This window comes from Lissotriton vulgaris, chromosome 3_1 (genome assembly GCF_964263255.1).
Source record: "Lissotriton vulgaris chromosome 3_1, aLisVul1.2, whole genome shotgun sequence".
NCBI classification, from domain to species: Eukaryota; Metazoa; Chordata; class Amphibia; order Caudata; family Salamandridae; genus Lissotriton; species Lissotriton vulgaris.
The window spans coordinates 1,033,418,704-1,033,445,165 of NC_141689.1; the positions used below are offsets into that span (position 1 = coordinate 1,033,418,704).

Sequence of the window (26,462 nt, forward strand, 5' to 3'; positions counted from 1 at the left end):
GGGGGAGAGCCACATCTTTTTCTGCCGCTGTTGCCACCGTCTGACTCCCGCTCTCATCTGCGTCAAGGGATTCCGTTCGTATTCCACAATGCAGGGTGCAATACGGTGACGTCATTTCGATGCGATGTGTTGGCCAATCCACAGAGGGGTTGTGTTTCTGTAGCCACGGCAATCCCAATATGACGCCATATTGGGGCGCTCGGATGATGTTAAAATCGATTTGTTCCAAATGGTTCCTCCCATATCTCATCGGAAGGACCCCCGTGTGCTGCCCGATGGGCCCCGTCACCAATCGCCTTCCGTCTACAGCATAGACGTCTTCGGGTACAGCTTTGGGAAGAAGCACTAGCCCTAGCCTGCATGCCTCGTTGTGGTCCATAAACATGCCAGTGGCCCCTGAATCCACCATGGCCACAACAGGTATCCACTGGTCATGCACTCCCACGTGCACCGTGAGAAACAGGTGTCGTTGTCCCTTAGTGACCGAGTTGGAAAGTGAAGGGATGGATGAGTGACTCCGAGATGCCCCTTCTTTGGTCTGGGAGTCCTCTAGTTTTCCGCCGGTATGTCCACCACGGCTGTTACCGACCGGTTGGCCCGATAATGTGACGTCTTCGGTTTGGCAGGGCATTCACGTACGTAGTGGCCTTTTTTGCCACAATATAGGCACAATCCTTGTTTACGGCGTGACTCTTTCTCCGTGGCTGTGAGGCTCGCTCGTATTGCGCCGATGTCCATGGGTTCTCCCTTGGATGCGGTGGAAGTTTCAGGACTTCCCACCGTCACATAGGTTGGAAGGGATTTTCCTTTTCTCCCATGATCCCCCTTTCTTTCACTTAGCCTATGTTCCAGCCGTAATACCAGGTTGATAAGGCCCTCACATGTCTTGGGTTGAGGGTCAATATGAGCCACGGCGTCCTTGAGCTCATCGCACAGCCCTTGATGGAAGAGCGCCGTCTGTTTAGCAACAGGCCACTTGGTTTCCGCAACCAGCCTTCGGAACGCGTTGAGATACTGCACCAGGTCGTTGGATCCCTGTCTCAACTCAAGCATTTCACGGTCCGCCGTGTACGAGTCAGCCCTTCTGTCGAATACCTTCAGGAATTCCTCGCGAAAAGCACCCCATCACATAAGATGGGGTCGTCCCTGCTCACCAGAGGTACGGCCCATTGTGCCGCGTTTCCAGCCAAATAGGAAATAAGGAAAGCCACACGAGCCTGACTCGTGGGGGAACACCTTTGGTTTGCACGATAAATGTAGCGCCACTTGTGTGAGGAATACCTGCACTGTATTAGGATCCCCACTGTACCTCTCTGGTGTTGCCAAGGGGATGGCTACCGGCATTTCCACTACTACCGCAGGGGTCTGGTTCGTGAGGGAGGTGCAGGGCGTGAGCGGGTCCAATTGGATAGCATCCAGTCTGGCTTTTACATCGGCTGTTTCTTGCCTAGAGGCAGCCAATTCAACTTGCACGGTCGCTAAAGCAGCCAGCACATCATCAAGTGTTGCCATGTCTGTTATTGACCGGGAGACAGTTAGTGTTATTAAGGTCGGATATTTTGTAACGCCCTGAACGTCTCAGGATCGTTTAACAGACACGATAATGAGGACGCAACCACTTGTGAAGGGTTAGTTATTTTAATGAAGGCACAAATAATACAAAGAGTAAACAAAAGTTATAGTCACTGGAATCCTCCAGGCTAAGTACGTTACCAGCCCACAGCACGGATGGTCCTGCCCGTCCTCTGCATATACGCCGATCCCGGCGTATGCCAACAGAGGGCAGAAATGAAATGGCCGACAATGCCAATCGGTAGGCTGTGAGGGGCACGAAGAGTGTTGGGGTGAATCGAGGAGTCAGGGAAACACCCAGCCGGGGTCTCTACCTGAAGGGAGCAGCCGCTCAACCTCTTCCTCAGACTGCACCGGGACGCGGAGTCACCTCCTGGTGATGCGTCACCGATACCCCAATCAAAAGCAAGAAGACTGAACCGAGAGCAGCCGCTTGATCGATCCTGTGGACTTCCGAGTCTGTAACGCGGCAAACACCTCCTGGTGCCTGGTGTGCGTTACAGCTGGCAGTCCCTGTATCTCTGGTCGGGCTGGGAGTTACGACTCCAACCAGCATAAGCGCCACTGCGCTTTGACTCAGCCGAGTCAAAAAGCGAAGCTCAATGGTTGACCGCTAGAGCTTCCGGGTCCTTCACAGGTGACGATGGGGCAAGACACGGCCCAGGGAGTAACGACTCGACCTACCTCCGTTCTTGCCTTACTGGAGCACCACTCCGGAACGCTGCTCTTCACGAAGCAGGTACGCCGGTGTAAACACAATATCCGACAGCGTTGTACCTCCCGGTTCCTCCCTTTATAGGGCGTGTTTTCCTTGAGTTATGTAACAGCTCTCCTGTTTACATAAGGGCGTGTTTTCCTTGAGTTATGTAACAGCTCTCCTGTTTACATAAGGGCGTGTTTTCCTTGAGTTATGTAACAGCTCTCCTGTTTACATAACCTCTCAACCGCTAAGCATCCTGGGAGATGTAGTCCGTTTTCGCTGGTTACCGTTTTCCTCCCCTCGCATGACAGGAATTCTTGACACTTGCGTAGCATGCGCAGGATGTTGAAGCATGACGAGGAGACGGCGTTGACTTGTCTGGTCATGGAGAGGGAGGAGTCCAGGATGAAGCCCAGGTTGCGTGCGTGGTCTGTTGGTTTGGGTGCGCTGCCCAGGGCGGGGGGCCACCAGGAGTCGTCCCAGGCGGAGGGTGATTATCCCAGTATGAGGACTTCCGTCTTGTCCGAGTTCAGTTTCAGGCGGCTGCTCATCATCCACTTGGCTACGTCTGTCATCCCTTCGTGTAGGTTGGCTCTGGCGGTGGCGGGGTCGTTGGTGAGGGAGAGGATCAGCTGGGTGTCGTCGGCGTAGGAGATGATGTTGAGGTTGTGTTGGCGTGCGATGGCTGCGAGAGGGCTCATGTAGACGTTGAAGAGGGTTGGGCTGAGCGAGGAGCCTTGAGGAACGCCGCAGATTACTTCGGTGGCTTCTGATCTGAACGGGGGGAGGCGAGAACTCTCTGTGTCCTTCCGGCGAGGAACGAGGTGATCCATTCCAGTGCCTTCTCCTGGATTCCGACGTTGCTGAGGCGCTGCACTAGGGTTCGGTGGCAGACCGTGTCGAAGGCCGTGGAGAGGTCTAGAAGGATGAGGGCCGCTGTTTCTCCGTTGTCGAGCAGGGCTCGGATGTCATCGGTAGCTGCGATCAGGGCGGTCTCGGTGCTGTGGTTGGCCCGGAAGCCAGACTGCGAGAGGTCGAGGGATCCGTTCGTCTCGAGGAAGGCGGCCAGCTGCTTGTTGACGGTCTTCTCGATGACTTTTGCAGGAAACGGGAGCAGCGAGATGGGGCGGTAGTTCTTGAGGTCGGTGGGGTCGGCTGATGGCTTCTTTAGTAGAGCGCTGAGTTCGGCGTGCTTCCAGCTCTCCGGGAAGGTGGCGGTGTCGAAGGAGGTATTGATGATGTCTCGCAGGTGGGTGTGTATAAATATGTTAATATAATGAATGTTAGTGGGTGCTTGCTATGTTTGTGACTATTTTTCTGTGTTTGCTGGAGAGGGATCACCTTATGTGCAGTTACTGGTTTCACATTTTTTGTCATGTAGTGTTTATGTTGCAATTTTTAATTGGGGTAAATTCCTTTCTCCTTATTTGATAAGGTATGTTTTTGAGTGTGATTGCACAAAACAGGTATGATACTAAACCGATTAATAGATATATGTCTCTTGAATAGAGAGGAACATTATTTATTTAAAGAATATAATGAAAGAGGAGTAAAAGTGGTAAGAAACTGGAAATAACAGAAAATTTAAATGGAGGACATAATGGAAGAACAGTAATTTATATTGCCAGGTTTGCATCCAAGATTGAATATGGAGCAAGAAAGGAGAGGTGAGTTGTGTATGGTAAGGTGTAGCTTCTCAAAGGGAAATAAGGAAGAATATGTAGGGGGAAGTGTGTGTGATAGAATTTGAGGTTAGTCAAAACCATTTGCTTAGTGAAGAGTTTATTTTGAGGGGAATTTATTATGTTTCTTGGAGGATTACTTATTTCAGTTTGCTGAGAAATTGGGTTGGATAGTGCTTTTAAGCTTTAGTGTTTCCTTGAGTTTATCATATGAATGAATTAAATTAAGAACATATATCGAAGAGAGTGAGGTGTAGTTTTGACAGGTAGTTTTAGATATATTAGGTATTAATCCTTCTATGGGTGTGCCAATGAATGATGTGAAAAGTATGTGTTAACTTACAGTGGTAGATAGGCTTGCTGTAGATATGGCAGGATCTTTTAAGCTAGTAAATGTATAAATGGTAGCAATTAGGGTTATGGTATTGCAAAATTGTCTTGCTTTAGGTATTCCTTTGGCAAAAGAGGGTGGAGCCTGTAAGATGATTAAGGCTAAGAGGTTCTATACATGTATTCCAGATAATAGTGGAGCTATTGATTTTTTTTATTACTAATATGACTAACATAAATCATGAGATTAAGTTTTTGAAGGAACCTGGCTTGTGTGCGAAGCTGTAGGCTCAGGGTTTAGAAAGTTAGGGAAGAGATTTGGTACGGTTCGCAAGTGGTTAGGTAATATCGGTGTAGGTGTTCCTCAGTCAATTCTAACACCTGTGATCATTATAATGATTTTGTGCAATTATTCTTTTCCTTTTTCTAAAATTGTTAGAGTTTTTTATTAGTAGATATAAAAATAAAGGCAAAGGTGAAAGTAGTTTGAGGAAAAGGAAAAGGTCAATGGAAATAGAGAATTTTAAAGATCATATCTACAACCAGTTAAAGATGGCGGAGGAAAAAACCCAACAACTGAAGAGGATGAACAGGTCTACTAATCGATGGCTGGTTAATAAATTCCATTAGTAGTTTTTAAGTGATTATTAAAAAATAATCAGAAGGGGATGTGTTTAAGTTTTTTCAAGTGTACAATGTTGGGCAACAAATAGATTGTGCATACTAATGGGTATTATGATGAATATAGTTGTAACTAATGAATTAACGATGTTACACTTAAAATAATTTTATTATGACGTTTGGAATTGTGATTATTAACATAGTTTAGTTATGCCACATTTGGTGAAGATACCTATTTATTAATTTGGATGCTGTTTCATGTGTTTGGCTCATCCTGCTCCTGCTTATTCCCCCCTCTCAATCAACGTACCCCCTGTGAGTCTTCTCTCCGCTCAGTTTTCTCGGAGCATAGCACTCTTTTTTGATGCAATTGGTTATTTTCCTTAGCGAGCATACATTGTGAATTACATTTTCCATCCTGTTCCTGATCTATCTTTCTGAAATATACTTCAACTTTTAGTTCCAATACAGACTTACTAACACAATATTGTATTTCTCTTTGTTTGAGAATTTTTCATGTTGTATTTTAAATCCCCGGACTGCTGTTTCTGTGTTAGCTAATGGAAGATTTCTAACTAACTTAGAAAAGGGTTAGGGTTAGTGTTATAACACGTTTAAGGACAATCATGCTTCTGATTTGTACAATATGTGCAATTGCTAGTCATGCTATGCAGAATCTGCAGTTTTGCTGAATGTTAATGCATAAAATGTGTATAAAAAACCCTGGTTTTGGGGGTGAGCCAGAGATGATTCCCCCTTTCTGTCTGGGGTCCTGTCCTGTTTTTTTTAAGGAGACTTTCCATTTTCCTCTGAGAACTCTGTCCGTCTATTTGGAGACTTTCTCTTTTCTCTTGGAGATGCTGTCGGTGTGCCTTGTGAATCTAAAATTTAGGTTTTAGAGAACCTTTTATGCTTGTTAGAATGCTGAAGCCGAACTACCAGAGATACATTTTGGGGTGATTGAAATATTGGGGTTCATTGAAGTATTGGGGATCGGGCTCCCACAATCTTTTATTCAAGGAATAAGACTCAGGTCATCACTAGTAGTTTATTGAGAATGGGTTGTCATTGGTAGAATAATGTGTAATGAAATGGTCAAATAAACCATTTAATCTCATTATAAAAACGTACTGAGGTAACTGCAGTGGAACTAGTGCTTGGTTATCATCCATTTTTAATATTTGCTATCATTCCACAGAATGACAACACAGAAAACAAAAATAAGCATGTTCAAAGCTTGCTGTGTACACCAATTAAAAATGGAAAGAAGAATAAAGTCATAGGTAAGTTTTTCCTTTTCCCCATGCACTGTGCATTATTATTAACGTGTTTCATGACCTATGATGCTTTTCATTGGTGCAGGTATCTGTGCGGTACGAGCACAAACATACCCTTGGAAACGGGAAATGACACGCACAGAAGCCTGTGATGGTATCCCATGGCACCATTAGCATGTACAAAACGGGTGCTTAAGTGGTGATTTTTAATTATAGAGAAGAACAGTCATGCTCATACAGGGAAGAACGGTAGGGGGGCGGGGTTGGTGGAAGCCGACATATGACAGGATAGTGAAAAGTAAATAAATAAAACCACTTACCTTGCACTTGCTGCATCACTGACTCGTTGATGGGGCGGGCGCAAGGTAAGTGGTTTTATTTATTTATTTTCTTACTTCTCACTATCCCGTCATATGTTGACTTCCCATACCCCCCACCCTGCCCTCACCCCTCCTCACGCGCCTCCGCGCTTACCTGTGCAAGCCACCACTGGACAAGAAGTGCCTTTCTGGCTGGTAGGGCAGCTTGTCTGCAACTGTTACTTTGTTCAAGGAGAGGGGGTGGAATTTTTTCATTGCTTCTATGTTGTCAAAGTTACCAGGTGGTTTGTGCTGCCCCAGGGTACAAATCAGGGGTGGGCCTGGGTGTACGGAGTTCCCCAACTATTTTTAGAGAGATTACTCTGTTCATTTTACCTGAGGCTGAAAGAGGCCGAGAGGTATCTTCTTTTGTCCTAGCATTGCAATCGCTTGTATTTATAAACAATGCATGCATGTAACCCGGCTTCAGGGTGCTTTTACAGCCCCTTCCCACTGGCAGCATCCACTTTACTTTGAGAAAGGCTCAGTAGGGGGTTACCTTTGACTCTCTTATCTGAGGAATCTAAGGATAAGCAGGACAAAACATGCATTAACAGCAACCTGACTGTTCAAAAACACAACCAATACCTTTTATTTACTCTCAAAATGCATTTAAAGATGTAATATCAGGTTCCACATCTCATCTCTGTTTACAAATAGTGTCCCTTTCAGCCATTTCTGGACTTATATACACATTGATGCAGAAAAGCATGTGATTTATATATATAGAAATGTCTTTTTTGCGCTTAATAAGCTTTAGTAAGTAAATAACTGTTACATACAAGATAGGCCATGAAAAGCAGTATAACTGTAATATAATAGAAATGGGGAAACAGGCTATAAATAGAGTAGAAAGCTGTTTACATTTTATCAATAACAGAGAGGAAGGAGGAAAGAAAAAGAAAGGGGGAAAATATAAAACAATTCTCTAAAATGAAGATCGTGTAAGTAAATTGTATTCCTATTAAAGAAGAAGCAAACATCTAGAATATTAGAAATTTATGTCAAAATTGAAAGGAAATGGGAAAGTCAGGTAGAGGAGAAAGCAGAGTCAATAGTGATTTATGGATGTTGAAAATTCTCAGAACGATTATGTAATGCATGCATTGAAATCTTAGTTAAATAAGTGGTTAATTATGGCCAAAATAAATCTCTATTTACATATGGTTTAACAGAGGAGGCAAATGCAATATCTAATCTTTGATAATGACAGGCATTATTCCACCAGGATTTCACTGAAAGCTTAGTTGAGCATTTCCAGTTAATTGTGATTTACTGGAAAGCTAAGGCTAACATCAGTCAAATAAACCTTTTTCATGTAAAAACAATCCCAATGATTCCAATAAACTACCTGTAAAAAGAATAATATTTGATAAGGGCGCATGTAGGTTAAAAATAGCTGGAAGGTACTTCCTAATATCATTCCAAAAAGAAGAGCTAGCGGGACAATAAAATAGTAGATGCATCAAATCAGCCATAGGAGAAAGACAGGACCAACAATCCTTATCATTGGTATGTGTTAGCTAGGGGTGAGGGTGTATAATATAATCTATGGTAAAGAAAGAACAGGGATTGAGTAGTGGATGCGATCTAGAGATCTTCAAAGACATGGCCCATAGTTTGTTCCAAAATATATGCTCCAATCACAATCCAGATCCATCTCCCAAGCAGTTTCTATCTTAGCTTTAGCTCGAACCCCAGCAGAAGTAAGAAGATGTTTATAAATCAAGGAATCCTTAGGAAATACAGTTAAGATTCTGAGTAGTGGATCCACTATGGGAGTAGGTTCAGTAGGGGGAAGGGAATAAAACACGTCAAGGATTATTTCCAAGAGGGATGAAAATGTGTGCTAGAACGAGCGTGGGCATTTAAAAGTTTCCTGAAATTGAGGAAAAGAACATGGAGATAGACCATCAAACACATCCCGAACCCAGATAATACCCTTAAGCCTCCAAGACTTCCAAAAAAGAGGCTTTATATTAATGGTAATAAGACGATTGTACCAAAGGGGAGACTGAAGGAAAGCATCCCTAGAAATAATTTCTAAATGATAACGAGGTTTTAATAATGAAGAAGTATGTTTAAACAGCAGGAGAGAGGTAACATTGACCTTTGTTGAGAAGGCGAGGACTTCCTTAACAGAAAAGGGTGTGAGTAAGGAACGTTCAATTGCGACCCACAAAGGTATAAAAGGGGAGACATCAGTAAGAAACCATTTAGAGGCTAGTCGAAGACAAAAGGCCTTATGGTATAATCAGAAATTAGGAAAATTCACACCGATCACAGATTTAGGTTTACGAAGATGTGACAGAGAGATTCTAGATTTGTTATTGTTCCATAAAAATTTAGAGAGAAGGGAATCATGTTTTTTCAAATAAATGTTTGGGATGTGAATGGGAATCATAGAAAGAATATATAATAAAATAGGAGTAATCATCATTTTAATAGAATCAAGACGTCCCCACCAAGAGAGAAAGAGAGGGTTCCAGGAGGAGATAAGTTTAGAAATATGATCAGTCACGTCCTTCATATTTAATTTAACCGAGTCTAATATGGAACTATTAAACCAAATGCCTAAGTATTTGATTTTAGAACTGTCCCAACAAAACCCAGTGGCATCAACATGTTTTTAAAACAGAATTTGGTAATGGGTAGAATTTGGGTTTTGTTAGAAATAATTGTATACCCTGAAACAAGGGAAAAGTCTGAAATTTCTTACATAAGAGGTGGGATAGAAGTTTCAGGATGAGATATAAAGAGTAAGGTGTTATCCGCATAAACAGATCATTTCAAATGTTGATCACCTTAAACAAAACCAGAGATAGATGTATTTTGACATATATGAGAAAAAAAGTGTTCAAGTGATAAAATAAAAAGAAGGGGTGAGAGAGGGCAACCCTGACGTATACCTTGCTGTAGATTTAAAAGTTGAGAGACAAGACCATTAACTACAATAGCAGCTTTAGGAGCTGAGTATAACAAAGAAATCAGAGAAATTAATTTAGGACAAAAACCATGCCATTGAAGAGCTTTAAATAAAAAGGACCAATTCACTCTATCAAAGCTTTTTCTGCATCAATGGAGACTTCAGCTAGAGGATAAGGAAGAGTTAAGGTCTTATTCAAAACATTAATAATAAACAAGAGTTGTCAGATGTTAATCTTAACTAAACCACATTGCTCTAATCCAATTAGTTTCGGTAGAAGAGGTTCAAGGCGTAATGCAAGCATTTTGTCGTAAATTTTGTCGTCCACATTCACCAGGGAAATAGGACGGTAATGTTTACATAGTTTGGGATCACAACCATCTTTATAGTTTAAACAGATTGTAGCTTCTAAAAAAGTGCTCTGTGACTTACCAGAAGTATGAAAATATTGAAAAAGCTGTAAGAGAACCCATCTGGGCCTGGAGTTGTCTTTTTCTTAAGAAGACTTAAAGATTGAGAAATTTCAAAGATAGATAGATCAAATCCTAGAGGAGAAAAATCCAGATTAGCTTGAGATGGAGGTGGGTCATGACTAAGATATGTATCAATAGAAGAGGGATGTGAAGAGGACTCTGGGGTATATACATTTTTATAAAATTCAATGAATTAATTTAAGCTGTCTTGGTCTTTAAAGAGGAGTTTACTGTCTGATGAGTGAATAGAATCTATCAAAACAGGTTCTTTTCAAGACTTAATGTAATTAGCTAGGAGCTTGCCAGATTTATTCCGTCCACCATAATCCCTAGCACTGGTTCGAAGAAGAATAGATGAAGCATGATCAGTTAATGTTTAAGTAAAGTTTCGCCTGAACAAGCTCCTGTAAGGCAGATTCAGATGAGGATGTATAAAATTGGTGTTCTAAACGTTTGATATTGGCTAACAAAACTTTCTGCTGATTAAGTAATTGTTTCTTTTTCCTGTAAACAAAGTCTATAATGAAACCACATGCTGTAGCTTTAAAAGAGTCCCAAAGTAGTGAAGGAGAGGTATCTGGAGACGTGTTTAAAGTAAAGAATTCCTCCATTAAGGAAATAAAAGAAGAAAAAAAAAGTGGGTCTAGCAAAAGAGAATTATTAAACCTCAATCTAGAAGATCTGGGTTGTTAGCGAAGCAAGTCAAAGTCAGCAACAACCGGGGCATGGTCAGATATGACAATGGGTTAGATTGAGGAGGAAATACGATTCTATGTTAAAGCAGGAGAAAGAAAAATATAGTCTAAATGGGTCAGAGTGCGATGGGGGAGAGAAAAAGGAGCATTCTGTGTTTTCAGGATTGCAGAGCCTCCAGGCATTCACAAGGTGTTTCTGATATATTGTACTTTTAAATTGTTTGTGGGTCTTATGAAGGATGAAACAGACTTGGGTTTGTCGATCACTGAAAGGGCCAATTACTTGGTTACAATCACCTCCTAAAATAAAGAATTAATCTTTATGTTGAATACAGTTTTTTGTGATATCAGGCCAAAAGGAATAATCTGGTCGAGTTGGACCATAAATATAAAAAACTGTTAGAGGAATATTGTTAATGAGCAACTTAACTAATATCCATTAACCTTCTAAACCAATTTCTTTAGAGATAACAGAACATTTCAAACGTTTATCAACTAGAATAATTACCCCATTTTTCTTAGTGGATGTAGGAGACACCAAGACTAAACCTACCCACTGTATTTTTAAGCTTCAAAGCCTCTGTTTCTGTTAAATGAGTCTCTTGCAATAAAACAAAGCCAGGATTAAATGAGGCTTAATGAGATGATATTCTTTGCCTCTTTATAGGATTAATAAAACCTTTCACATTCCTTGAAATAAATTTGAATGTAAGAAAAACAGATTAAATATGAAAAAACACATGATCAACGTCGATGAAGAAAAAGAAGAGTAGTCTGGAGAAAAGAGAAATATAGAGTACAGTATCTAATGAAATCACTAAGAAAAAGAAAAGAGGGAAAGAGAAGGGAAAAAATAGAAGGAATAAGTGAGATTTTAAGAGAAGACAGTATAAGTCATACAAAAGATGATGACTGAGATACATACCTAAGGAGAAACAGAAAGAAACTAGGACTGGCGACAGACAACAAAGACGGCAAACCTGACAGGGGAGATGAACCACGTCGGGAGATGAAAAAAGGAAGGCGAGGTTATGGAAATAAATATGTATGGAATCCCAATGATCTGTAATAAAGGGAAAAGTAAAAGACACAACATGAATGATTATCAACAGATATAATTACCAAAAACATAACCTTCAAAATAAATGATTAATGAGGGTTGGAGTAAGAGCCTTTAAAAAATCTGAGAAACTGTCACATTATGAAAGGAGGACCAGCTGTATCCATGGTAGTCGAAGAATGTGAATAAAGAAATTTTCGAATATCAGGAGGGTCTTCAAAAGTAGAGGTGTTGTTTTGAAAAGTAACTTTGAACAAACATGGTGGAATAGACAATATCGGGCACCAATGGAAGTTAAAGATGGTCTAAGATCCAGAAATTCCTTCAATCGTTTAGATGTTACTATTGAGACATCCTAGGATATGAACAGTTTAGATCATACCCATGTTCATTTCTTCTTAAGTTTGGCCGCATTTAGAACTTTTAAAAGGTCCGTGAATTACAAAAAAAATGAATCACACCATGAGGTCATGAGGGAGCAGATGTGGAAGAAAGGCCCAGCCTATGGGCACGCTGGATATTCAGAGAAGTTGAAGCAGGAAGCTTCAAAGGCTTCGGAAGGAAAGAGGTGAAAAAAGTAATGAGGTTGTCTTTCGCGATACCTTTAGAAAGACCATACAGGCGCTGGTTGTTGCGCCTGTTTCTGTTTTCAAGATCTTCAGCAGATTTTTTCAGGAGAACCACCTCCTTTTCTAAAGATGACATTTTTGTAGAGGAATCTTGACGGTATCACTGACATGCTGTTCGACCGTGGATAGCCTGGAATCAAGCCTAAACCATTTAGTATCCAATATCTGTAGATGTGTATTGGTTTCCTCTATAAATGGGCGTAAAGCAGGTATTTCCTCAAGAACAGTGCCTAGAGACACAGGCAAAGCGGGTTTTGGTGGAGAAGGAGGATCTTGTTTGAGTCTTTTGTTAGTAGATGAGGGTGAATGTTATTTTGTAGGCACAATGGATGAAGAAGCTGCTCTGGAAGAATTAGAATGAGCCATATTGACCGAGTTGCGCAAGTGATCCATAGAGGGTGCAAAGGAAGCTGAGTGTGTCGCAGGCAAACCAGTTATAGACTTTGTACTAGAATGAACTGCTGTTTAGATCTGCCCATGTAATACAAAGTTCCAGTAAAAACCAGCGTAGAGAGATAAGTAAAAATAAGTATTCTCTTTAATGAGAAATAAAAAGACCCATGTCGTGAAAAATGCTCTTTAAGAATAGCTGGAGCAAGTTGTCAAGAGCTAAGAGAAATACATCTCAAGAGTCAATGAGCAAAACACAGTACCTTATGAAATGAACAGAGCTGAAAGGAAAATCCAGTCAGGATATGAGACAAAATGGTGGCCGGAAAGCAGGAGAAAGCGTCTCACGACATTTCACTTCACCAAAGGTAAAAGGAAGGGTTCAGAAAACAGCCTCATGATCAGTGGACGTTCCGCAATAGAAACCTACCCCTGGAATGCAGAAGAAGGCGATGGAACCGCTAGAAACCACTAATGATCCCCCGACGTAGCATGGAGCTCGGAGCTCAGGCGACCATCTTGAAAGGCGCAGCGTGCTTGTCCTATATATATATATATATATATATATATATATATATATATATATATATATATATATATATATATATTTTTTTTTTTTTTTGTAAGTAAAACAAGCCAAAAACAGTTTTCCACATTTCTTCATGATTGTTAGCTTGTTCTTTTTGTAAAATAGGCCTCTTGCATTTTATGAAAAGAATATTATATGGGCACAACATTACTTCATGTGACGCCACTTCCTGTGGCATCACTGTGAATTATATATGCTAATTAGTCTCCCCTCATTTGGTCTTAGGAGTTGTGCCCTCATCTTGCCCAAACGGCGAGGGTTATATATTTTTTCCACGCTTCCTTTTAACCCAAGGACGGTGGGTATATTTGTTTCCCCCTCCTTGCCCATGAATAGGAGGTATATTTTCCCAACCTCTGCCTTATCTTAGAGCTGGGGTGGTGGTATGTGTAGGTTCCATGCATTGCCCTTGCCCCTGTGTGGACGGTCATTTGGGAGCTTTAACTCCTCTGCCTTGCACAAGAGTAGGGAGTTTATTTCCCATCCTTGCCTTGGCTTAATGCAAAGTGGTGTCCATTGCCCACAGATGGATAGATTGTTCAAGAGCTTTAACCCCCCCTGCCTTGCCCGCGGGTGGGGGTGGTATCTTTTTTCCACACACCCACGTTTCCCCTGGGAAGGAGTGGTGGGCAGAAGCCCTCTTGCCTTGCTCAAGGGGTCGATTTTCCCCACCTCCACCTTGTTGAAAGGCCGGGGTCATGTAAAGGTGCACCTCCCCCTCATTAACTAAGGGTTATGTGTTATAGGGGCAGTGCAGTGTCTTTTAGCCTCTCCTTACTCAAAGAAAAAAATATTTCTGAGTGCAACAAAGGTTTTTTTCCGCCTTAATGCTCACCAGTGAAAAGTAGTTAAAATACTTTGAGTAAGTGGATTTCAATTTTATTCCAGTACAAAACAATTCAATAGTTTTTATTTAGTTGTTTTTGTATTCATTTGAAGTTTATTTGAGAGTTTCTCTCACAAGGGTAAAGCAGATATTGACAAAGGCTAGAGATTTATGAAAATACAAAGATACATTACATACAGTAACATCCATTTCGCAGCATCATTGCTGTTAAGTGCTTGATTAGCAGTGCTTTCGTTCCTATCTGAAATGGAGAAAGGGGCTTTCCTCATTTTGGAGGTATATCATTCCAGAACCTGGGTGCTGCTCCTGGAAATGTTCCAACAGGTAAAATAATTTAGAAGCCATTCGCTACTGCACAAAATGGTACACCCTTCATAAAGGCACTTGCAAATAGAACAGGTTTATGTGAAATTTTAAGTTCCCCACACTACTTTTCTGGTGTCGAAAATGACATTCATACACAATAGGTAGTGTATTTTGAACCCATGGTATTTATTCATTTAACGCGCGGCGCCCTTTTATTCTCAAAGATTTCCTAATTTCTCTTGTTTTTTATTCTTGAAGCTTAGAACAATCTTGACACCTGTTTTTTCCATATAAAGTGTCTCGACATATTGGTTGGCTACAACATTGATCATTGCATTAGTTGCCCACCTCTAGAGTGACCACTGTATTAATGAACAGGGAGTTAAGAGCATCCCTGGAAAATTCTTTCACCAGCACTATTTTACACAGATTATATATGTGCCAAAAAAGAGAATTGTGTGTGCTCTCTCAGTACTGTTTGCCTGGCTGGATAGCTGATGATCTGCTCTTATCACCCAACCCTAAAAGAAGGCATATATACTCTGCTGCATTGAGAGTTGTCCTTTCTCTCTCATGGCCATTCCAGCTTTATTAAAGGTGACAGAGTTAACAAAGTTCAACGTATCTATAAGGTGCTATTCCCGTTTGTTATAAGCTATCAAAATATGCTATGTACATTTTTCCGATGGAGGGCGGATGGTGGCTCAGCAATTTAGTGACTGAAAGATGCATTAAAACAAGCAAAAGCATATGTAATATTGTCACATACAAAGCTGGAACTATGTTAAGTGACTGCTGTCAACCCTTGCTTACAACAGGAGTGTGTCAGCTCGTCAATAAGAGGGAAGAGAGCACTGGAGTTATCAAGGCTTTCAATAGAAACGATGAGCAGTTTCTGGAAGCGTTCGCCATCTTTTGTGGCTTGGGGATCCAGAATACCCAAATGTACGAAGTTGTTGAGAGAGCCATGGCCAAGCAGATGGTAACATTAGAGGTAAGTCCACCATTTCATATCCATTTTTTCAATGACGGCGTGCTGCATTTTAATCAGTATATGCATTACCCAGTCATTGTACAGTCATGCATCACACACGTAGAGGTAAATCCTTGATGACTTCTGAAAATGTTAGCCACCAGACATAACATGAGTAAAACAAGGTCCACATCATCCATATCCTCTGCCATATCTATGCACCCCTCCGAGAATTAGGAGAAGGTCCTCCACACAGTGAACAATGGTATCACTCCTTACACATGGGTGAAGCCCCACTTCAAGAAAACTACAGTAAACCTCCAAAACAGAAAAGGGGAAACCTTTTTTTGAAGTTCATACAAGCACTATATCAGGACATAATTAACCACTTTTGTATTTTCAGAATACTACTTCCTAGGTCAGCAATGACTTGGGTAAAAGTTGACAAATACTCTTGGACATTAAGCTTAAAATGAGGCCCAAATAATCCTTCCATTGTGGCATGTCACTAAGGAGAAAAACCTCTGCCATACAAATACACACATGATGGAAAAGTGCATGTATACTAAACAAGCCTGCCCTCCTTCTGTAGAAAAAGGGAACAATCACTCATAAGAGCAAGTCAACATGTTTTCAGAATTATACACTTCTGTAGTCCGTCAGGCAGTAGGGAGCTAAGTCATTTTAATTACTATACGGTCGGTGTAGAATGTCCTGGCAGATTCACGCACACTACATTGCTTATTTGTTGTCATGCTATAAATTAGACTGTCAAAAGGGACTAACAAATCATGTCAAACTGAGCCCCATTTTTTCTGAGTATGGCCATATCTGTCTCTATGGGAAGTATACACTTCATCTATTCAACAGGGAAGCCAAAGTAACCACACAGAGTACGCACATGGATAGAAAATATGGCAGACTGGATCTTTAACTGGTCATCCCAGTCATGTTTGCTCCAGATTGTACATCACAGCCCAGTCCCTAATTTGAAGGACAGCCATTTGCACAGCATGGTAAACTTCTGTCTTAATATTTACCCAGCGACTAAAGATAATATATACCCTGCAAGTATGGCTGATATGTACCTTGTCAGTAACAATGCTTCACATACACTGGCTGAACATTCAGAGCTAAATGTCATTTGCAATACTTTTAACGGTTTTTACATCACAGACCCAATCCTGCACAACCACTCCCTGAGGTAGCTTGGTATCTCAGCAGTGCCTCCGTGGTAACTCTATTCTATCTGTACATAGCTCTAATAGTGCTACATGCATACTAGGCACTATACTTCAAAACTCCTGAAATGGTGCTGAGTGGTAAACAGGATGGAGGGTATTAGTATCTGATCATGTGAGGGTAAGCAACCTGAGCATTTTTTAATGGGGCATCTAACACTCTGACACAAGAAATACACAATTACAGTCTTTGAACTAAAGTGAGTGAACACAATATCAACGTCAGTTCTTGCTCTAAACTACCTCCACCTTGCCTTATCATTTATTCATAGCTTATGCCTGTCAACATCATCACTGGCCAAGCTGAAATACATAACTCCACACTGGAATTGGGTTTATTTAAATGTTAAAGCTAGTTGCCTCTATGAGTTCACCAGGTTTCCCCAGGTTCTTCTCATTCCATTATCTAAGGACCCTACAATAGACTAGCCAATAAATTTCAACTGTACATTTAGAAGCCATGATACAGCGCTATATAAAACCTTTAAAATAAATAAATAGATATAGCATTTCTACTATTTACAGCTGCCACTCATGTGGCATCATAGTACTTAAGCTTTTTGTGGTAGTTACACGTTTACCTGTATGTTTGGTCGGAAGGTGTGCCCGTGTAGTATGTCATGGGTAGGAAGAGTTAGGTTTAGTGTAAATGGTCTTGACATGTAGCCTGGTTGTGTTCAGGCAAACATATCTCTACTAGCAGGAGGGTTGGTGACTTCAGGGTATTAGAGGGGTGATAGGGCAGGCTTAATGCAAGATTTATGCAGCTACCTGGCCTCTGAGTCATTACATTCTATGTATGCTACCTGTGTTTTTATCGTTGCACAGGATGCATTGGCTTTGCCTAGGTTTCCTGTGTGTATCTGGTTATTGCAGTTTTGGGGGGGGTTGTTTTCCAGAAAGGTCAGTGTATGGTTGATGTAATTAAAGATCACTCAGAGATCATAAACTTGAAAACCCTGCTATTTATGTCCTCCCTGGTGGTAATGTGATTTTGTAATTTCCTTATTTGGATGGGGAGCGAGTGTCCAATCTTTTTGGCTGCACTGAGCCTGATTTTGTAGAAATTATGCACTTTAGTTTGTAGGACTGTTTTGGAATAAATGCTGCATCTATGGCTGTGGGTCTGAAAATGTTTTTGGAGGAAATAAGGTCTGATTCCTTGGAGTGCTTGGCAAAATAAGCTTAGTGCCTTGAAGGCAATCTAGCAACACGCTTGAAGCCAATTCCGTCAGAAGGGCTGGAGCAATGTGAGCCCAGGGTTTAAGATGTAAGTAGCCTTGCTGCTGAGTTTTGCATTCTTTGGGCTGCATTTCAGAGAAATTTTGATCTTTGTAGGTAAAGTCAGTTTATGTAATCCAGTCAAAATAGAAGTGTAGCTGTGGCTTGATATCTATGGGAGACACTTAAGTAAGAGAAAATCTACATTTGGATTCTGATTTGTACTAAGACAAATGCCCTGTAGTGTCTATAAAAGGTTCAAATGGCCTCAATCTAAGATTCATTAACTTTTTAATGTATTTCATGGAGGTGCTTCTTCTATGCACCTGGGCAAGACTGGAATATCTTGTGTTAGGGGCAAGAGTGTTGACTCAATGCATCCACTATAAAGGTCTGTGTTTGATGCCATTGGTCACTGTCTTGAATCCTGGCAGTTTCACCGGGGCCTCTTAGGTCAATATAACGAGTACCATTGACTTGGGTAATTATAGCCATATGTTTGTTGTTAGGACCTAAAAGCCCCACTCAGGTTACCATATGCTATGCAGATATGCCTTTCCTATTAGTTTCCACATAAGAGAATTCCTGTTCTATCTGGGTTGAGTTTGAGATGCTGCGCAGTCATTCAATCTTTGACTGTAATTAAACAGGGTACCAGTGCGGTGTCACTAGCAACCTGGAACTTGTGAAATTGCATAAATATAGCAGGTAAGACTGAAGATTGAATCAACCCTCCCAGATGGTTGAGGTAGATGTTGAAGAGGGGTAGTTGAGGTTAATGGACCCCAGTATCAACATAGTATGGTTATTATGTCATAGGAAGATAATTTGATGAAGGTTTGTCCAATAAGAAAATTCCAATCGAAAACTTTATTTAATTACCCAATTTCTAGAGTCTGGCACATTGTGGTGCCTGGCCAGTAGTGCCGGGCGATGGGCTGTATCAGATGGAGCAGCGAGTCATAGTAAAATAATGCAGATAACCCATACAAGATAGTCAGTTTTCTGAGCTTCTGTATAGCTCTGGCTGTAAAAGATTCTGTTCCTCCCCAGAGACATTTGATAATTGAAAATGTTTCATGCAGCTGATTTGGCTTTTGAATTCTATACAAAGCAATATTGACATTTTCTCAGTCCTCTGGCTCGATCATCTTACAAATGGTAAAGGATTCTGTTAGCCAGCTATGCTAATTTATCACTACGTATATACTCCTTTTTTTAGCAATCTAACTCATAAAATCAGAATGTTTCAAGAGGCTCCAATGAATAAAAGTATACATCTACCATTTTCATTAAATTGATGACTTGGGCAAAATACTCCTAACAATGAAAATACTATTCTTGCTTTGTAGGGGATAGAAAACATTCTTACAAAGCAGCATGAAATCTCTCAAAGCCATCCCTGTGTGCATGGATTTAAACACATCTGTCAAGGAAACTAAGGGGCTTATTTACAGGCCTCTTGCACCACCAGTGCATTACTTTTATTATGGTAAAAAGTGGCACAGTCCGGCAGCGCAAGGTGCTTGTAAATAAGCCCTTACGGGGCATATTATCAAGAAACTGTGGTAAAATTATCGTCACTTTAGCGTCAGGAAACTGCTGCTAAAGCAGCAATAATGGGCTTCATAATATGCCCTTGTGAATTCCCATAGAAGCCCATGTTCTGATGTGAACATGGGCTTCTATGGGAATTCTCAAGGGCATATTATCAAGCCAGCGGCGATCATTTTAACGCCGTTCTTGATAATATGCCCCTAAGACTTTTCAGGAAGACACTATCCCTGTTGGTTCACACATAATACCACATCATCTGTTCAAACATATTCTGTCCTACCTAGCTGACAGTGTGTCTGCATAGTAATTCTGTTGTGTTGTTCCTAAAAATACATAGGATCTGCGCATTTGTTGGACAGCATAAACTGAGGGATTGGTGTCTAGACTGATTCCAGACACCCCACAGGATATAGACCAGCTAACTCACAGTGCCACGATAAGCCCCGAACCCTACCAGGGAGCGAATAGTTTCTGGCAACCATTGAACATTAAAACTCTTGACCCTTCAGGGATCGTGGAAGCAGTACAGTACTTTTCGCTAAGTCATTCGGGCTCACTAGTCTCAGAGAGGTACACAAAATAAACGTTGGGGACTTTTTCAATACGCATTTATTGAACCAGCGCCATTCTGGTATAAAACTTGTTTGCTGTGACAATCAAAAGACAGAAGCAAATGTATGAGATTACAATCACCAACAGAGTAAACAGTAGATACATTTCAACCATGGTGCTAAGCAACAAATATATGAAGGATATATATAACAGTAATCTTAGCGTACTCCTGCGAGGCGTACCCCACCTAAGTGCACCTTAAAGTCCCTAGCATGTATGTGAGTGTGAAGCCAAGAATCCCCTTCGAAAGAGCCAACCCCATTACCTGATGGGAAGAGAATGAAAGACCCCGTCTTGGTCACGAGTTGGACACCCCACAAGGGCTGTAAGACAGCTGCGTGTTGAAGCAGGGACCTCCTTGTCAGTGACAGGGTTGATGCGTCTCTTCTCCTTGCCACGGAAGGTGCAGTTCTTTTATACCAAAAAGGTAACCTCTGGAGTTCTAACAAAATTGATATGTTGTGAGTACGATTATGTAGATGAGCCTAAATCAATAATTGTAATCACTGATCATGAAAATGGGATTCTGAGGTCCCTAAATTTGATATATCTTTGTAAGAGTGTACTTGCCCTAAATCAAAGCATATTAGATTTTAAGAGACAGTGGAATTTGTGCCTGAGTTGTGCGTGCAACCAAAGTTTTCTTTGCAAGCTTTTACACTTGGAGCTTTCTTTACCTCTAGTAACTCCTTATTGTTTAGATGAACAGCAGAGACCAGTGAATGGCTGATCCTTAGCGAACAGGAAATCAGTTCAACAGAAGAGGATATTTAGATTGGCTGACAAGTGCAGGAAGTCAAGCCTCCCTCTTTGTAGTATGTCATTTTATACAAGGTTATCGATTCAACATTGACCATGCTCTCCTTTTGACATGCGCTCCTTATTCATAGTTAATCATTACACACCGAAACCCTTACATAAATATGGTCTGCGGCAGAGCCCGAGATACAATAGGTGTGGAAAGGAGAAGGTAGATTATTTTACACCTCTCATGGACATGTGGTGATGTACAATTTTATTGACAGGAGATATCACTGCGATGATTGGACATGAGCTGCTCACCTATCCCTGTGTGGCCGCACTGGGTTGGAAATGGCAGACGCCGTCCTCTTACAGGTTTAGGTTTTAAGTTCATTGGTTTGCTCAGTTAGTTAAAACCACTATAACAGTTGAAAACAGTAAAATGATAAAAAAGAAACAAATAAATTCAGTAGCAATGAGCAACTTGTATTATTTTACAATATCAGCTACAAAATTAATTGAGGCATGGCAAATCATGTGCTGAACTGCTACAGTGCATATTAATCTTTAAAGTGCATACTGAGCAAATCTACAGTACTTACACACCCATATCAATAGTAAAAACATTATATAAAAAAATAATGTGTTGCCTTATGGGATGGCCAATTATGTGCATGCTGAGCAAATCAGGTCGGTAGCCGGTAGCTCCTTACATCAGTTTGCAATATCAGCTAGCTGCTTTAAATGAAGTTTGTAAAACCTTAGTCGAGCAACTATAGTGCATATGGATCCTTAAAGTTTTTTCTGAATGAATTTGCACTGCTTTCCCACCCAACCTATAGTAAAAACATTGAAAATGAGTAGCTGCCCTATGAAATAAGCAATAAAGTGCATACTGAGTACATCTAAAATGCATTACGCACCCTTATCAATAGTGTTGCCACCCAATTACTGCATGTGAACAAACGTACAACTGCCCAGCAGCAGCTAAAGTCCGTGCACGTCCCCACTACTCTGGAATTTTCAAGGTTGGTAGAAAAGAGAATAAAATGATTAGAGTGGAGCTACCTGGCCAATAGGGTGTGCAGTTAATTCAGGAGCATGCGGCCAATGCTTATGTGGCCTCTAGTTTAATGGGTGTTTATCAGAGTGTACAGAGCTGTATAAAACATTAGAGGGGGTGGTGCGCCGGAGCATAGTGGGAGCACCTACCCAACACTGTGTTCCGAGCACAAGAGAGACTCTCGCCCCTGTAGACTTCCAGAAGGGCAAAGAGTGTGCAGAATCACAGAAGCTTGTCAAGCCCCGGATATCTGTCCAGTGCTGTCATTTTCCCTTCCACTCTTTTTAGGAACTTCACAAGGTGGCAATTCAGCTGCAGATCCTCAGGGGTGCAGCGGGCCAACACAGCCTGCCTATGTGTACGTATTCCTCTTTGATTAAAATGTAGCTTTAGTAACTGGGTCCATTCAGCCATTAATTCCTTGCAAGAGCATATCAAAAGCGGCAGTTCTTCTTTGGGATAGCCAAATAAGCGGCAGCTGCTCGGTGTGGGGTCTCGCTGCCAAGGAGGTCGATGTAACAAAGAAGGGAGCATGTCTAAGCGATAGTTCAGAAACTTCTCCTTAACAGGGTTTGTGTAACCAGTATTGAAGTATTTCTGAGGGGCCGCCGGTCTGTAGTTGTTTAGAGTAGGTTAGTCATGGGCTCTATATACTATGGCGGCCTTGTCCACTATCGTTGAGAGGGATTTAATTACTTTGCCCGACTAGTTTCTTGAAGCACGACTGGTAGGTGTTGCCCAGAGATTAATTTACCTGATTACAGATATCATTCGTTAAGATATTCTTTGGTAGTCGAAGTGTTCCTGTTCTGCAACTCCTGCCATAGATGGAAACTCAAGGTATTGGGAGCTGCCTTCCTGATTCTATTCCAGTTTTTTTTATATAGGCTGCCTTTGCAGGCCAAAGTCCAGCCTAATCTGCACCATTGATGTGTAATTGGGGAGATTAAAAATCTTTCTGTACATTCTCGTCATGATGCTATCCAAGATGATAGCATCCCTTCCTCTTAAACGTATGCTTCCATAAGCTATTGTCGGTAGCAGCTTGGCTTTCACTATCCGAAGAATTAGCATCAGCGTCAGCCCTGATATTTGTTCTCTTTAGATTTTCAAATGTTATGACCACAGCAAATCCTTTCCTCTTCATTGCCTCTTTCGGAGGACGGAATCGTGTATTTTTATCAATCCACTTCTTGGCCCAATGCCAAGTGTGGGGTTTTCTCCTTGCATTACTGATCGACATAGTTTTAGTTTGTTTTAAATTGATAGGCCATTCTCAGTTGCATATTCCTGTATGATCTTAAGCAGGTGCTGCATCCCCATCTAGGTGTAACTTACTAGGACCAGATCATGAGCGTATAGGAGGCTGGAGAGAGTCATACGTCCTGTTGGCACTTTTACTAGCAAAACAACTGGCTGCCTACTGTTGGGGCAGAGGAAGATCCTCCAAATATTGACTCATTGGTCTACTACAAAAAACAAACTGAACTGCATGCCAAACTTCTACCACCTTCAGCCAGTCCCAGAGACATTTAGAACTGGCTGAAGAACTGTCTGCTGCTGTTTAGGATGGCGGATCCTAGTAGCATGGTCCGGAAGGACCGGTGGAGTTTGAGTTGCCAAGGTTGAGGCAGAAGCACCTGAAATGCCTCTAATACTTTGTTTTGCTGCATTCAGATGTCTACCAGGTGGCATTGGCATTGACTATCCATTCAGATATGACTATGGTAATGAGTTCATACAGGTTCAGTATCATGGCATTAGCAAGATTTAGGCAATGTCCAATTATTATACTGTCGTCCCTATGAATGGGCATGGTTCGATTTTAACGAATGACCATGTAATGTTGGTTCTGTGCTCTATTGTATTAGGCCATAAATTACAATTTAAAAAATATATAGCCAATTCATACTACTCCTTATGCGTGATAAGTTAATCAGCTCACATTTTATCCGTGTTAGAGTGTCCACATTTTTCACTAGGACATTTTCCCCTCACAGAACTCGATTATAATTATCATAGATGTCAGCTGCAGGGCTCCTGTGTCAATTGCATGTTGTGACTACTTTCCTCAGTGTGATCTGTCCCCAAAATATCTCACAATCGCATTTAAGGGCAGTCTATTCTGATGAATCATAGTTGGCGGCGCGTAGTGTTCAGCATCACAAAACATAGCCAAGCATGACTCAGATGCTCTGAAGTTAGTCAGTTAGTCATAATCCTTTCATTCAGTTTATAAGAAAATAATATATTGCAGGCATAATAAATATACATAACATTAAAACTATAACATCTTGCTAAAAACAAGTGTATTGATTAAAAAGTCACAAAATTATATAAAACTGCAAAAAAATACTTTGTGCAACACGCAATTAAGGACTAATAACAATTCATTGATAGCTTCAATTTGACTGCCTATCTAAAAAAAAACGGCAGCTGAGAAACAAACATGCTTTGTAGATGATATGTTGTTATGTTATGCTATTTTGATTGGTTTAGCCCACTAATTACCGAGAAGTTATACAATATCTTGAGCAGGTGTGTAGATGTGTGGTTCCCAAGGTGCTTATATGAAGAGCCCGATCTTCAGCTTCTTGCGGAACTCAAGAAGTGAGGAGGAGGCTCTGATGTATTGGGGACATTGTATCTTAGCTTGTGTGTGATGTAGAAGAATTACCTATCTCCAGTTTTACATTTTCAGATACAGCGAGTGTGTGAGAGTGAGAATAAGGCCGAGTAGGTGTCAGGTAAGTTGGTGAAAGTGTCTGCGGCTGTTCAGGTATTCTGGTCCTGTGTTGTGATGGCTTTGTATGAGTGTGTGAGAAGTTTGAATTGGCTGTGCTTGTGAATGGGGAGCCAGTGCAGCTTCCTGAGGTGTGGTGTAATGTGGGTGCAGCTTGGGAGGGAAAGTATGAGCCTTGCTCGGTGTTCTGGATGATCTAGAGTCTATGTAGGAGTTGTTTGGAAATTCTGGAATAGAGAGTGTTGCCGTAGTCCAGCTTGCTACTGATGAGTGCTTGCGTGATTGATGATCTATCTGGTGTCCTGAGGCAACCATTTGAGAATCTTTGGCAGCATGTATAGGATGTGGAAGCAAGAGATGCACACTGCATACAGTTGGTGAAGTTGGTTCTGGTGGTGGTTGTTTTGTCCGTCAGTTGGAGGGTGAGTTCGGTGTCATTGTTGTCAGACACAACGGTGATGTCTTGCGATTGGATGATGTTGGCGAAAGGTGTCATGTATATGTTGAAAAGGATGGGGCTTAGGGACAATCCCTGTGAGACTCTGCATTTTAGTTTCTTGGTCACTGATGTGAAAGGTGGCATCCTGACCCTTTGGGATCTTCCCATGAGGAAGAAACAAATCTATTTGAGAGCGGATCCTTGTATGATAACACTTGTAAAAAGATTACGGCTGGTTTGGCCTGAGTAAAATTGAAGCCCTTTGAAAGTGGGACTCTAAATTTAGCCCCTAAATGGGTGTACTGAAGTCTTTGATAGTACGTTTCATAGTTATTTGCCTGAAACCCCATCAGTGCATTTTCACCAGGTGATATTTCTAGGGCAGCCACATAGGTTTATCCGGATGCATTAGCTCTTAAATATATGCACTGTTTGTGCAAACCATCTTTTAAAATTATTTATGATGCAGCACTTTAGCTAATCTGAATGCTGCCTCCTCCTCATCCTCCTCCTAACCCTCATCTCTACAGTAATCTTAATTGACTGTTGTGACTTTTTAACCCCTAGTCCCAAACCGCCCTGACTTCAGATGTCTACTCTGCTATTTTTTATGACTCGGCCAGCGTAGGCAGCACACATGTGCAGTCTCGCTGGCGAGACTTAATGACTTAGAGTGAGTTTCAGTAGCGAGGTTAAGCCCCACCCCTCTTTTCCATTGGCTGGCGTCACCGTTCATGCTAAACAGTGGCCAGCCATTGGAAAAGAGGTCCCTGTGACGTACTTCTTACTCTTTTAGCCCCGTCCTTTTCAGACTGGCTTCCTTGACTTACTGCTGTGGTAAAAGCTTTCTTATCTTCTTTATGGAGCCATCTGTTTTGCCCCATAAAGAAGATAAGGAACCTTTTACTCCAGCAGTAAGTTGGGCTCTAAAAGAGAAAACTCGGCATGGTGTGGTTTCCGGGGCACGGCCCGCCCCTTTTTACCCGCATTGTTGTTCTTTCGGTGAGAGGCAGACTTCTTTTGTCTCACCCTCTCTCCCACAGCATTCGCTCAAGAAAGATGTGGAGCGTTCAGTCAGCCTCCACCTCCAGGGCTCGGCCTGGGCGGGCACTGCTGCTAATCTTCCTCCCGCTGCAAGCGTGTCTCTGCCGTGGCCCCGCGGGCACTGCTGCCAATCTTGCCCCCGCTGCAGACGTGTCTCTGCTGTGGCCCCTTCTGCTGCTTCCTCCACTACCGCTGCTTCCCGGGTCCCAGCGGTGCGAGTCGGGCTGCGGGACTGGCGGCAGGACGCATAGGAGCAACGTGGACACCATCTTCGGCCCTGCCGACTACCTGATCTGCCCCAAATGTCGGAAAGCGCTGCGGCGTCAGGTGAGCGAGCCTCGGGCAGTCAAAAACAACAAACTTCCCATACCG

The 26,462-nt window shown here is 41.7% G+C and overlaps 1 protein-coding gene across 10 annotated transcripts in view; it reads left to right on the plus strand.

Moving 5' to 3' along the window:
• PDE5A (phosphodiesterase 5A) overlaps positions 1 to 26,462 on the plus strand; it is a 783,446-nt gene that overhangs the window by 528,933 nt on the left and 228,051 nt on the right. For all 10 annotated transcript variants that reach the window (XM_086961429.1, XM_086961430.1, XM_086961428.1 and 7 more), the window contains 2 exons: positions 6,104 to 6,188; positions 15,275 to 15,450. In XM_086961429.1, the coding sequence (XP_086817555.1) occupies positions 6,104 to 6,188; positions 15,275 to 15,450 (261 nt within the window). The remainder of the gene's footprint in view (positions 1 to 6,103; positions 6,189 to 15,274; positions 15,451 to 26,462) is intronic.